The following is a 15,507-nucleotide window of genomic DNA, read 5'->3' as shown; positions in this document are numbered from 1 at the left end:
AAAAGGATCGATACAACAAGAAGAGCTAACGATCCTAAACATATATGGACCCAACACAGGAGCACCCAGATACATAAGGCAAGTTCTTAATGACTTACAGAAGGACTTAGACTCCCACACAATAATAGTGGGAGACTTTAACACTCCACTGTCAATACTAGACAGATCAACCAGACAGAAAATCAACAAGGATACCCAGGGCTTGAACTCAGACCTGGAGCAAGCAAACCTGGTGGACATTTACAGAACTCTCCACCCCAAATCCACAGAATACACATTCTTCTCAGCACCACATCACACCTACTCTAAAATTGACCACATAATTGGAAGTAAAGCACTGCTCAACAAATGCAAAACAACTGAAATCATAACAAACAGCCTCTCAGACCATAGTGCAATCAAGTTAGAACTCAGAATTCAGAAACCGACCCAGAACCGCACAGCTTCATGGAAACTGAACAACTGGCTCTTGAATGTTGACTGGGTAAACAACGAAATGAAGGCAGAAATAAAGAAGTTCTTCGAAACCAATGAGAATGAAGACACAACGTGCCAGAACCTCTGGGACACATTTAAAGCAGTCTCTAGAGGAAAGTATATAGCAATAAGTGCCCATATGAGGAGAATGGAGAGATCCAAAATTGACACCCTATCATCAAAATTGAAAGAGCTAGAGGAGCAAGATCAAAAAAACTCAAAACCCAGCAGAAGACAAGAAATTACTAAGATCAGAGCTGAGCTGAAGGAGATTGAGACACGAAAAACCCTTCAAAAAATCAATAAATCCAAGAGCTGGTTTTTTGAAAAGATCAACAAAATAGACAGACCACTAGCCAGATTGATTAAAAATAAAAGAGAGAACAACCAAATAGATGCAATAAAAAATGATAAAGGGGAAATCACCACAGATTCCACAGAAATTCAAACCATCATCAGAGAATATTACAAACAACTCAATGCACATAAACTAGTAAACCTGGAAGAAATGGATAAATTCCTGGACTCCTGTATCCTCCCAAGCCTAAACCAGGAGGAAGCTGAAACTATGAATAGACCAATAACAAGGTCTGAAGTTGAGGCAGCAATTAAGAGCCTACCTCACAAAAAAAGCCCAGGTCCAGACGGGTTCACAGCCGAATTCTACCAGACACACAAGGAGGAGCTGGTACCATTCCTTCTAAAACTATTTCAAACAATCCAAAAAGAGGGAATCCTTCCCAAATCATTTTATGAGACCAACATCATCCTGATACCAAAACCCGGCAGAGACCCAACGAGAAAAGAAAACTTCAGACCAATATCCATGATGAACATAGATGCAAAAATCTTCAATAAAATATTGGCAAGCCGATTGCAACAGCAAATCAAAAAACTTATTCATCATGATCAAGTAGGATTCATCCCAGGGATGCAAGGCTGGTTCAACATACGCAAGTCTATCAACGTAATTCACCACATAAACAGAACCAAAAACAAAAACCACATGATTATCTCAATTGACGCAGAGAAGGCATTTGACAAAATTCAACAGCCCTTTATGCTAAAAACCCTCAATAAACTCGGTATCGATGGAACGTATCTCAAAGTAATAAAAGCTATTTATGACAAACCAACAGCCAATATCATACTGAATGGGCAAAAACTGGAAGCATTCCCTTTGAAATCTGGTACTAGACAAGGATGCCCTCTCTCACCACTCCTATTCAATATAGTACTGGAAGTTCTAGCCAGAGCAATCAGGCAAGAAAAAGAAATAAAGGGTATTCAAATAGGAAAGGTGGAAGCCAAATTGTCTCTATTTGCAGACGACATGATAGTATACCTAGAAGACCCCATCGCCTCAGCCCAAAAACTCCTGAAACTGATAAACAACTTCAGCAAAGTCTCAGGATATAAAATCAATGTGCAAAAATCACAAGCATTCGTCTACACCAATAACAGACTTAAAGAAAGCCAAATCAAGAGTGAACTGCCATTCGCAATTGCTACAAAAAGAATAAAATACCTTGGAATACAACTCACAAGGAACCTAAGGGACCTCTTCAAGGAGAACTACAAACCACTGCTCAATGAAATCAGAGAGGACACAAACAGATGGAGAAACATTCCATGTTCATGGTTAGGAAGAATTAATATCGTGAAAATGGCTATACTGCCCAAAGTAATTTATAGAATCAACGCTATCCCATCAAGCTACCATCGACTTTCTTCACAGAACTGGAAAAAACCACCATGAACTTCATATGGAACCAAAAGAGAGCCCGCATAGCCAAGTCAATTCTAAGCAAAAAGAACACAGCGGGGGGCATCACACTACCGGATTTCAAACTATACTACAAGGCTACAGTAATCAAAACAGCATGGTACTGGTACCAAAACAGAGATATAGACCAATGGAACAAAACAGAGGCACCGGAGGCAACACAACATACATACAACTATACAATCTTTGATAAACCTGACAAAAACAAGCAATGGGGAAGGGATTCCATGTTTAACAAATGGTGTTGGGAAAACTGGCTAGCCATGTGCAGAAAGCAGAAACTGGACCCCTTCCTGACACCTTACACTAAAATTAACTCCAGATGGATTAAAGACTTAAACATAAGACCTGGCACCATAAAAACCCTAGAAGAAAATCTAGGCAAAACTATCCAGGACATAGGAGTAGGCAAGGACTTCATGAACAAAACACCAAAAGCATTGGCAACAAAAGCCAAAATAGACAAATGGGACCTAATGAAACTCCACAGCTTCTGCACGGCAAAAGAAACAGTCACTAGAGTGGATCGGCAACCAACAGAATGGGAAAAAATTTTTGCAGTTTACCCATCTGGCAAAGGGCTGATATCCAGAATTTACAAAGAACTCAAACAGATTTACAGGAAAAAAACAAACAAGCCCATTCAAAAGTGGGCAAAGGATATGAACAGATACTTTACGAAAGAAGACATATATGAGGCCAACAATCATATGAAAAAATGCTCATCGTCACTGATCATCAGAGAGATGCAAATCAAAACCACATTGAGATACCATCTCACGCCAGTTAGAATGGCGATCATTAAAAAGCTGGAGACAACAGATGCTGGAGAGGATGTGGAGAAAAAGGAACACTTTTACACTGTTGGTGGGAGTGTAAATTAGTTCAACCATTGTGGAAGACAGTGTGGTGATTCCTCAAGGCCTTAGAAATAGAAATTCCATTTGACCCAGCAATCCCATTACTGGGTATATCCAAAAGACTATAAATCGTTCTACTATAAGGACACATGTACACGAATGTTCATTGCAGCACTGTTTACAATAGCAAAGACCTGGAATCAACCCAAATGCCCATTGATAATAGACTGGATTGGAAAAATGTGGCACATATACACCATGGAATATTATGCAGCAATCAGAAATGATGAGTTTGTGTCGTTTGTAGGGACATGGATGAATCTGGAGAACATCATCCTCAGCAAACTGACACAAGAACAGAAAATGAAACACCGCATATTCTCACTCATAGGTGGGTGATGAAAAATGAGAACACATGGACACAGAAAGGGGAGTACTAAACACTGGGGTCTATTGGGGGGAAAAGGGGAGGGCCAGTGGGAGGGGGAGGTAGGGAGGGATAGCCTGGGGAGAAAAGCCAAATGTGGGTGAAGGGGAGAAGAAAAGAAAGCACACTGCCATGTGTGTACCTATGCAACTGTCTTGCATGCTGTGCTCATGTACCCCAAAACCTATAATCCAATAAAAAATTAAAAAAAAAAAAATACAGATGTATGTGCTGTTTTGGGGACTGGGTCATGACACCCTAGTCAGTTTCTGCTATTTCCTTTTCTGAGAAGGCAATTGTATTGCCTCCCTATCCAACCAGATTTATTTTATTAAATCTGGGGCCTGTAGGGTCCAAGTACCCAGCAGTTATAAGGAAAAGCTCCTGATTTGTGGTTTTTCACTTTATGGTTCCACCTTTTAAATAAATACCATGTTAGTGCAGCTAGTCCCTTCTGTTGTCTCAAGACCCAGGGCTGAGAATGCTTCAGACCAGTCAGGTGTGGGAGGGAGGCAGTGCTTCTGGAGTTGCATCGCCTGGTTTGAAATCCTCTGGTAAAATATGTGATCTTTTTTGTGCCTCCAAGATCTTCTTGTCTGTAAAAAGGGGGTTAGTAATCTACTCCGGAGGTTCAATGTGAGGATCAAATGGGGTAGCGTATGTAAAATGCCTAGCAGTCTACAGCACATAGTAGGTGCTCAATAATGTTATTTTATTAAACAAAATGATCACAAATGGAAGGTGGCCATGGGGTCTAGTGAGAGAGTTGAGGATGTGCTTTCTCAATTATCATCAGATTGACTATTGTGGTATCACAGTTCTTGTGTTTAGCTAACCCTTATCTCACTTAATACAGTTGTTCCCCCTTATCCATGGGAGCTACATTTCAAAACCTCTAGTGGATGCCTGAAACCGTGGATAGTGCCAAGCCCTATATATACTATGTCTTTACCCATACATACATATCTATGAGAAAGATTAATTTATAAATTAGGTTCAGGAAGAGATTAACACCAATAAATAATAAAGCACTAACAATATACCATAATGAAAGTTATGTGAATATGTTCTCTTTCTCTCATAATATCTTACTGTACTGTGCTTAGCCTTCTTGTGATGATGTGAGATGGTAAAATGCCTACATGATGTAATAAAGTGACGTGAATGATGTAGGCATTGTGACGTAGTGTTGGGCTACTATTGACCTTCTTATGATCTATCAGAATGAGGATCATCTGCTTTGAGTGATCCTGAATTGTGGAGTCACAACGCTGTCTGTGGTTAGATGTCAGGAGCAGACAGTGTCAATGACTCAGGGGCAGGGAGCATCTACAGCATGGAGATGCTAGACAAAGGGATGATTCACATCCTGGACAGGATGAAGCAGGATGGTGTGAAGTTTCATCATCCTACTAAGAATGACGTGCAATTTAAAAGTTATGAATTGTTTATTTCTGGAATATTCCATTTAATACTTCTGGACCTCAGTTGACTATAGGTAACTGAAACTACAGAAAGTGGAACTGTGGCTAAGGGGGGACTACTGTAAAAACTCCATGCCTAGCTCATTTGGACATGAAGGTGGTAGCTCAAACTAAGGGATTCCAAACCTCAGGCATAGGCAAGTAGTAAGTTTTTTTCCCTTAGTTCATGTAAGCTATTGAAATGAGGTGGTGGTGTCATCTCCTTACCTCTTTAAGGAAGGTCAAGACTTACTAGTAAACATCAGTGAAATTCCAGGAGAGGAAAAAATGACAGATGACTTTCTTAGACTTCCTTAAGTTTAAGATGGATGGATACAATGGAAATACAATGTCTCCCACCTTCAAGCATCCCCCTTGAACTGGGTTGTAGATCAGGTGGTACTGGCAAACAAATTCAAATCAGTGACAAGCTATAGTGGAGGTCTCGAAAAGCAGCATTCCAGGAGTCTGGGGCTCTTTGTAATGAGTGATCCATGGCAGAGACCTAAGTGATGTGGTACACTGTTGTAGAAAGCAGTTGAGTACAGATTGCAGAGAATTTGGCACAAAGTGTGAATTGAATTAGTTTATATCCAGTACTGGAGAGAGAGCTCTGAACTTAGGCTAAGGAAATAATGCCGCTTACTAGCTTGGTGACCTGGGGCAAGACACTGAATCCTGGATTCCTCATTTGCAAAATGATTGCCCATTCTGGCTTTTATTTTTTAACTCATGTGATTGGCAGGAGAAAGGGGTGATGGATATCAGAAGTGATTGTGAACTATCCCAATGTGAGGGTGAATGATTGTGCTTGGCATCAGGTCAGGTGATCTTTACCACCAGCCACCTCTGGGTCCCTCCCCGTGCCCTCTGTAGGGCTTATTCTTCTTGGTATGTTGGCAGTGAGCTTTATAGGACTTTATGCCACCAAATGAGTATCAGTCATAGAGGCTTTTAAGAAGGATGGACTAGCCTAGCAGAGAGAAAGTAGAGAAGACTTCATTTTTCTGACACGAGACAGGCCTTTATGGAAGTCCAATGCAGAGATTTGGTTTAAGAGCAGTTTAATTATTCTATTTCGGGTCCTACATCCATTGGATTAGTCTTTTCTCTAAGAATAGATCATTCTCCCCTTTGCCATTTGTGCAGTGTTGGATCAGATGCTACTTTTTACAGAGGGTTTTTTGAAGATATGAACTTACATACAACTGTAAGTTTTATGGCTTCAGCTGACACTAGGTCTTCAGATGGTGTTATTTTAAGTCACTTTGGTCAGGACTTTGATATCTGTGGTTGTGAGTGTTGGTTTTCAGACGTTTGTTGTTTCATTTGTTTCATGTTCAGATTTGTGTCTGCAGAATTTGCTTTTAACATAACATCTAGCAAATGAAAGCCCTTTAAAGATTTATAGTAGAACTTCATCTTAAGAGGACTCCAGGGGAGTCGCAAGGGTCAGGAGAGGGGTGCCAAGATTGCTTTGTAATCTAGACATTATTTGCTAGAATGAGAAATCCATGTCCTTTACGGTACAGAGTACTTGATTTGCCTTCCATTGTGTGGAAAGCCATGGAATAGTGGTGGCATTCTTTGTATTGGAATACCCATTCCTCCTGACGCTCTGCCTTGGAAAAGCAAGTTGGAGTGGGCCTCCCGTCCTAGGGAGTGCCAGGCCCTCCTTGGGGTTGCACTGCTCAGCCTGCTGACAGTGCCATCAATTGGCCTGGAAGTGCTGTTTCTTAAGATCTAGAGGCTTGCAGTTTTGCACAAAGGGGTGGAGAGTATTTGTGGAGTCACCAAAGATGTGATTAGACAAGATATCGATTCTGAACTTCTGCCCTCTTCCCCTCTATTCAACTATGTTCTTGCTTACTGAGATGCAGACGAGAAAATGGAACAGGGAGAACTAGGCCACTGGCTTTTGAAACATATTGATCAGGGTACTCATCTGATGTAGCACAGAGACCTTCCCCTTTGTATGATGTCATCCTGCGTTGGGGCCTTAATGTGCCCTGTGATCACCTCTGCATGGACTTCCTTTCTCAGAGAAAAGATTAGAGAAGTAAAAGAATCCCTGTAGGCAGTGCCCAAAAAGAATTTAAGCATTTCTAAATGTGTTTCTTTGAAGCCATTGATCCCTTTGATTTTCTAGGCCATGCAGTGGCATGAAGGAATGGTGTGAGGCTGTCAGCCATAAACAACAAACTTCTGGGTAATGTTGGTCTAACTTCCTATCTCCCATCCACCTCTCCCTTGGGTGGTGGAGAGGCTTGGGCCTCCACTGCTGCTGTCTGTCTCACCCCCACCACCATACATGTTCTTTCTCTGCATAGTGCACATCTGTGGTGTAAATGTGCTGTGGACAGTTGTGTCTGTACTTGAACCAGCTCTAAGCCAGGGTCTCCCAGTTGGGTCACGCTGGATGAATGAGATGTTGTACCCTTGAGTGTCCTCTGGTTGAGTGAAGTGTGGCCCTGGCTCTTATCTTGATTTGTCTGGCTTGATTCTTTGTAAGCAGCCAGGGATCCTGTTAATGGATCCCCTGGGACAGATGGAAGAGGACAGAAGTAGATTTGTTGAGCCCTGTGGGGCGTTTGAAATGGTACCAAGAGCAGGCTGAAATCGAATCAGCCTTCGCTTATCAGGCTTGAGTTCCCTCATGCTGAAAGGGTGATGATTAGTAAGAAAAAGGCCAGGATACTTTTTCTTTTCTTTGCATATTTGGAAGAATCTCCTCTGCCTTCTTAGCATTAGAAGCAGACCATCTTTTTTCTCCGCCACATCATGTCAGCTTCCATTAAAAATCAACAGCAGCAAATATAAAGCCCCATCCATGGAAAACCGTTTAAGGCAACACTGTGCTCCAATGCTTCAGGGGTGGGGTATTTGCCTTCTGCACCAATGGATCGGTTTCTCATATCCATGCCTTTCTGACCTAGCAGCTTTTAAAAGACCAAGAAGCATTGCTCTGCTTTCTACTGCCTTTCTCTAAGAGACCAGGGCTGCCGTGCCTCTAGCCATGTCCCAGAGAGCATATTTGAGATAAGTCAGCTTAATTTGCCTGCATGCCTAGGAAGCCTCTCTTTAAAATCTGATTTGGGGAGAAGTGCGGTCTCTAAATATTTTGCTTTTCCCATCCAGGCGAGCGACGGAGGCGCCGGTGTCAGGTAGCATTCAGCTACCTGCCCCAGAATGATGATGAACTTGAGCTGAAAGTTGGCGACATCATAGAGGTGGTAGGAGAGGTAAGCAACCCGGCCGGCAAATACAGTGGCCTCAAATGGGCTGTCATAGTCACTGCTTACCCGCCCACAATGAGGCCTTGCTGCAGACTCACAGGGTGTTTGGCCTTGAAGTTAGGGATCCTCTAGTTGAGTCTCCTGTATGAGGAAATGGCTTTCCCCAGAGGAATGCCCCCAAGCCAGCTGAGTTCAAACCTGGGGCCACTGGAAAGCATTGTCTCTAACACAGCTTACTAAGTAACCCTGAATTTCCAACCCAGTGCCACCAAGTTTCTCTTCTACTTGAATTGATCATAGACTCTGCGTATCCAGAGTGACCCAGATCCATCTTTAGAGCATGGATTTAATATTCACTGTGGGGGACACTGTGGATTTAGAGGGCTAAAAAAGGAGTGACATTTCTTAGAAGACCTAGAATGTGGCAGGCGTGACAAGGTTCTTTAAGTTTATTGTGCAGGATGAGGAAAGAGAATCAAGAGACCCTAGAAGAGGCAGGGCTGATGGCCAACCCTGGTCCCTTTGACTGCAGACCCTCATTCTTCCTGCTGCACCACATTTTCTTGTTCCTGTACCACATTCTCATTCTTCCTGCTGCACCACATTCTCTGGTGAAATGTCCCTCCAGACTCCCTCAGGCCCAGAGGATCCTGGATTTCAGGCAAATTGAACAAATCAGAACACAAAATTGCATACACCAGGATAAAACCATGTAAAATATATCTATGTGCTTATCATTCATTCTGATTCAACAGTTGTGTCTGTATGTAGAAACAATTTTCCAATTGCTTTTTGTTTGGTGATGCCCTCTGACCTTACAGAAACCCACAGTTCATAGAACAGGAAGTTAGAAGTGGAGGAAGACTTTAAGGAAACTGTCATGTGGGTGGAAGTGGTAGAGGTGATGCTAGAAGCCAGATTTCCTAACTCTCATACATAACCTAATGTGAGCATGTGTCAAGAGTTTTATTTAACTCATTAGTGAAGGAATCTATAAGATGGTAAGGCTGACTAAAGAGAATTGTGAAAGAGCAAAGATAATGACTGAAAAAAATACTTACGATTGCTAAGTTACATGCAAAACTACATAGTTCCCTACAGTGCAATAAAACTGTAACCTTTGAGGTTATCTTTTCTAGGGAACAAATCCTTTGCATTTCTGCTCATCAAAACTTATTTTTGTTGCTACCTGGCAAGAATCATTTGCAGTGCTCTCAGTTTTGACCAGTTAACATCCACAGTAACAGAGTTGTAAACTAGCCTCATAAATGGTAAATAATGTGCCAAACAGAGATATATGTCCCTCCACAAGCAATTAATGGGGTCTCCAGTGTGGCACTGGTAAGGCATGCAGGAACCCCTTTTACCTACTTCTGAGTTTTGGATAATTAATATGTCATTCATCATTTTTTACCCCTCATGGCAAGCAGGGCATATACAAGACATTTATTGAAAATTGAATGAGTGAAAAATGAGTGGATAACAAAGAACGTTTATTTCTGTGGTAGAATGACAAATTTCTTAAGACTATAACCATGGAAGGAGTTCCAGAAGAAAAAATAAACAGATGTGACTAATAAGAAAAATGGTTAAGATTTTGGTATAATTTGAAGCTAGTCCAGCTAAAGAAAGAGAACAATAATAGGAAAACATTTGCAATAAATTATGACAAAAGTTATTATATATGTAGTATGTGAAAATATTAGGAAGCTATTATAACAGTGATAAATGATAGATAAATCTGCCATAAACACAGATCCCAGAATGAGAAAAAAATCATAGCCACAAGAAAATGTTCCACTCAGCGGTTAATTAAATAATACAGTAATTAAATTAAGACAGTAGTGGGTTTTTAGGAAAATCCTAAGAAAATATTTAGTGGTAAGGCTGTTGGCAAGGTGTGGAAGAACTGGTGAATTTGTATGTCTGTGTGGTCCTTATATGAAACGATTTGGCAAGGTATGTCAGGAGCTATAAATATCTGAGTAACACTTTTTGACTCAGTGATCTCATTCCTGAGAATTTATCCACAGAAACTGATTAAGGAAAGAAGAAACGTGAAGTGTGTTTATTATAGCAGTATTTGTGATAATGAAAAATAATCAAGAAGGGGAATTAAGTTGTATTTTCCAGGTAGAACATTGTGAAGCCATTAAAAATGGTAAACACAGGCTTTTAAATATGTATTTGTTATGATACTTTGCATTGTAATTATCTGTTACATTCTATTAAGCTGAGAGCTTTTCAATGGCAGGGACCTGATTTTTATCTATCTTTATATTTGTGGTACCTGGAATAGTGCCTGAAACCTAACATGCACTTTAATAAATGCTTGCTGAATAAGTAAATGAATCAATGGAAATACAAAAGGAGTTTTTTTGCAAATTGAACAAATCAGAACACAAAATTGCATATACTAGGATAAAACCATGTAAAATATATCTATGTGCTTGTGATCAAAGACTGAAAGGGAACAAGAATTGAACATGCTTTTGTCATAGAAGATGACTTTTAATGTTGTAAGAAAAACCACAAGTCAAGACAAGGAAAATGATTAATACATATCTCAGGAATATCGCCCTCTTCTGCCTGCCTATTGGCTGCAGAGAAACTGAATGTTGATTGCTTAAAGGATAGAGGCGAGTGCTTGCAGAGCAGTTATTGGATTTGCCTAGAGGCTGATAGGCCTTTGCTACCATCTACAATACCAGTCTCCTTTCTATATTCACTGCCAGCTAAATCCTCTTCTTCATTCTGGAAGTGCTTCAAGTAAGAAAAAGGAAAAAATAACCATATAGTCTATGATATTTACATAAAACAAAACATAAAGGCCGGCATTTTAATCCGAAGTTTTAAAATATCATCAAAAATTCCCCATTGTTCCAGTTTACTTGTTATATTGCAGAAACTGGGTCCTTGTTACTGTATAACATAAAATCTGTCCTTTTCTCTTGTAGTGAATGTTATATAAATGCTAATGATAGCTCTTCTCTAATTTCACTGCTGATTAAAAATAAACAGAAAAGAAAACTCAAAATAAACAAAACCCCTAAATCACAGAGACAGATCAAGGCAAGAACATACGGTTTTGCAGTACTGTAGGATTAATCAATATATTAATAAAATATAACATTGTGTATGTATATATTATATTTTTATTAAGAAATGGATTTCTCTAATTTTGCAAAGCTGCAGACACACACACACACACACACACACACACACTCACACTCACACTCACTCCCCCCCCCCTTCTTTTTGCCCTGACAGGTAGGCCTTAGGAGGATTTTGAATGTATGGATTAGTTTTTTTGAAAGAGTTGAATTAAGTAGGGAATCCTGAAGTCCTAAAACATCTGCCTTAATATCTAATTTTAGCTTAAAATATCAAAATGTATATTTGTTCATCATTTATTAATATGATCTTATGATATAGGGCCAAGGCCACTTCCTAATTATGGGTTTACTGGTTTGAGTTCCATCTATCTCTGCATCCATAGTGCATTCTCTATGATTCCCATTAGTTTCCTTCTCAAGTTCTGCAGCTCCCCCGCCCCTCACCCCTTATCTTCTTTAGTTGTCCTCTTCACACCAAATTTGGCAACAGTGATTTTTAAACCTTCAGATGATTACCTTTATCCCTCCTTACCACCAGCTCTTTCTCTTCACACCTGTATGTATGTGTGTGTGTGTGTGTGTGTATATTTTTTTTTTTTTGAGATGTAGTCTTGCTCCGTAACCCAGGCTGGAGTGCAGTGGCGCAATCTCGGCTTACTGCAACCTCCCCCTCCCGGGTCCAAGCAATTCTCCTACCTCTATCTCTCAAGTAGCTGGGATCACAGGCATGAGCCACCATGCCCAGCTAATTTTTGTATTTTTTAGTAGAGACAGCTTCACCATGTTGGCCAGTCTGGTCTTGAACTCCTTACCTCGTGATCCTCCTGCCTCAGCCTCCCAAAGTGCTGGGATTACAGGCGTGATCCCTGGCTGACACTTGTATGTTTTTGTCTAATTTAACCAAATGCGTTCTACCAATAATGAGCAAGAAGCTTAAGCAGGTTTAGGTAGAAACAGCCTTGACCCTTGGTCAGGTGAACAGCTTGCTCATTTAGTAGGAGAGAGTCTACCAGCCCTGACTCCTCAGCCTGAGCCAGCCTCCAAAGCATGGTTTAGGGAAGGAAGGGAGTGTTCAGGGTAGTCTGGGCATAGTGGAGTTGGCAAAGCAAAGCACCTGCCAAGAAAGCACCTGCTGTGCTTCTGGCTCCTGGCTGGAAAGGGGTGATTGTGCTGTGGGGAAAAAAAATCATCATTGTGAACCTAAAGGAACCAGACTGCCAATTCAAAAGGAAAATAGCAGGCTGTGAATTCCTGGATTGATAGTTTTAACGAAATCATTGTGAATACACACTGGGTCATTTTTATCCAAAATGGAGAAGAAAAATAAATACAGGCAAAGTTCTAATTGTAGGTAGAACAGAGATGGCATAGTGAATGAGGTTTCCAGGAGAAATGGCATTTGAAGGCCTCTGGAATTTTTATGTGGGCTTTTTGGCCTATAGAGTGGTGTTTTTTTGTTTTTTGTTTTTTGTTTTTTTTTGAGAAGTACATTGAAGCCACTTTTTTTTTTTTTTTATGTTATCTAGAGCCTGGGAAAGGAGCCACCTTTCCTTTTGTGTTAGATTAGCTTGGTCTTATCCAGTCTCTCATTGGTGGCCCAAGGGATGTTCAAAGATTCTTGTTTTCATGTATTCTTTTTGGTTACTTTTCAAGATATTTCTCAGTGGCCCACAGTCAGGCTGGCTTAAAGCTTAACCTGGCTTTGTGGCTTGCAAAGATAACTTCCACTTTTGAAGTACTTCAGAATCTTCTTTCTTGTGCCATGGAAGATTTGGTCCACTCAGCTAGAATTAAGTAGGCCCTTGAACTTCATCAAAACTTTATTTTTATTTATTTATTTTGAGGCCGAGTTTCGCTCTTGTTACCCAGGCTGGAGTGCAATGGCACGATCTCAGCTCACCGCAACCTCCGCCTCCTGGGTTCAGGCAATTCTCCTGCCTCAGCCTCCTGAGTAGCTGGGATTATACAGGCACACGCCACCATGCCCATATTTTGTATTTGTAGTAGAGACGGGGTTTCACCATGTTGACCAGGATGGTCTCGATCTTTTGACCTCATGATCCACCCGCCTTGGCCTCCCAAAGTGCTGGGATTACAGGCTTGAGCCACCGCGCCCGGCCTCTTCATCAAAACTTTAAATCAGTTAGACAACCTTTGTGGGTGTGAATGGACAGTCTATCCTCATGTCATTTTTGCCCATGAGAAGTCAAGCTCATTCAAAGGCTGATCAGTTAATAGGTGATCGAAGCATACCAAACTTCTAACCTGTTAAGATATTGCCTTGCTTTAGAAGGGTTTGTGTCTCTTAAAAAAAAAAAAAAAAAAGATAACATTAGGTCACACATTAGCTCATGCCTGTAATCCCAGCACTTTGGGAGGCCGAGGCGGGCAGATCACGAGGTCAAGAGATAAAGACCATCGTGGCCAACATGGTGAAACCCCGTCTCTATTAAAAATAGAAAACTTAGCTGGGTGTAGTGGCATATGCCTGTAGTCCCAGCTACTCGGGAGGCTGAGGCAGGAGAATTGCTTGAATCTGGGAGGCGGAGGTTGCAGTGAGCTGAGATCATGCCACTGCACTCCAGCCTGGCGACAGAGTGAGAGTCTGTCTCAAAAAAAAAGTTAATATATCTGTTTATTGGAATTTGATAATCCAAAGAGCTTGAGCTGTTTTACAATTATTAGTCCAAGTAACTTTGAGGTGAATACCTCTGATTTTCTAATGTACAGAGATGGTAAAACATTCATATTAAGAAAAAGGAAGCCGTGTTTAGAAGAGAAAGTTGATTAGATTTGAATCATCAGCATACAAAACAGGCTACAATCATATAAAAGTAACATATTTGCAAGTTTAAATGTATTTATAATAGATTTGCATAGCTGTGGCATTTATCAAATATTTCAGTGCTTAGACTCTGAGAGAAACTGTGTTTATTGACATTGGGAGATTGATTGAACAGACCCTGTCCCTTGAAACATTCTTGGTCTAGTCAGGGAGGGTAAGATACACACAGCTAAGGTAGTTATCAACCCAAGATGTTTCCAGAGTGGCAAATGATGGCATTGACTAATGAGAGAAGAATTTAAAAATGGGAGTCGTCACACAGGGTGAAGAAGATGCTTTGTAGAATAGGTGAGGTTTCAACTGGACATGCAAACAATGAGTGGTGTTTGTCTTATGCACTGGAGGAAGGAGGACATGGTCTTATTAGAGCCTTGCTCTGCAGTAGGGGAGGACCTGTGAACCTTTGGGACAGGTGTAGAGTTTTAGGAAGCAGGTACTGGTAGCTGCAGTGAAATGGGGTTGAGATTAAAGTTACGGTGCTGCCCACACTGAAGTTTCAAAGGAGCACCCTGTTTAAAGATTCCTAATCTAAAGGTTTCCCAGGTGAACATAACCCCATAACTATTTTCTCACCTGGAAATAGTGATGGGAGAAAACTTGAAGATCTAGATTGATCAGAAAGGTTATCTTGCTGGCTTGTGTTACCATTTGTTCATATTTTCTAATTGGAATGGTAGTAAGACCTTAGCATTGGACTCACTTAGGAGTTTGGGGACCTGTAGAATAGTGTGTGGCTGTTTTTTGAAGGACAGGATTATCTAGCACTGCTGAAGGAGGTTTCCAAAACCTCTAACAGAAAGCCTTTCCACTCTGATGAAAAATCATGGATGTTGCTCTTTCTTGTTGGGCAGTTTGCCTAAGTCTTAAATAGAAATTGTATATGTTTTCTTAAATGACTTCCCTTCTAGTTACTCTAGAGATTTCTCTTTGAGGGCCCCCTCTCATGTAGAATAGCCTTGTTCTCAGAAGAGTGAGGGGAGGGAATAAAAACAACTTCCCTATGTGAAAGGAATATTCTGGGCCAGCCAGAAAGAGGTAATCATACAATGAACTAGACAGGAATTGGGGGAAAATATTGGTCTAACCATTTAGGACCTACATAATGCTTGTTTATATTTGGCATAGCCAGCTTTCCCACATCCTCTGAAATTGAAAATAGTGTAGGTGTTTATGCCTTCAGGAAATGGCCCCCTTAAAGATATATTTTTTCCCACCAGTTCTACTGATAGAAAAAGATATTTACCAGAAACAATTTGTATTCTTCTCAGCAATATTCAGAAAATTAAATTATGTCTCA

General features: G+C 40.7%; 1 protein-coding gene across 16 annotated transcripts in view; it reads left to right on the top strand.

Moving 5' to 3' along the window:
• SH3KBP1 (SH3 domain containing kinase binding protein 1) overlaps window positions 1–15,507 on the top strand; it is a 385,481-nt gene that overhangs the window by 196,528 nt on the left and 173,446 nt on the right. For all 16 annotated transcript variants that reach the window (XM_078364233.1, XM_054251116.2, XM_078364234.1 and 13 more), the window contains one exon: window positions 8,152–8,255. In XM_078364233.1, coding sequence (XP_078220359.1) covers window positions 8,152–8,255 — 104 coding nt within the window. The remainder of the gene's footprint in view (window positions 1–8,151; window positions 8,256–15,507) is intronic.

Source organism: Callithrix jacchus, chromosome X, assembly GCF_049354715.1.
Source record: "Callithrix jacchus isolate 240 chromosome X, calJac240_pri, whole genome shotgun sequence".
NCBI lineage: Eukaryota > Metazoa > Chordata > Mammalia > Primates > Cebidae > Callithrix > Callithrix jacchus.
The sequence above is the reverse complement of the archived record's forward strand: the minus strand, read 5'-3'. Positions and strand labels throughout refer to the sequence as shown.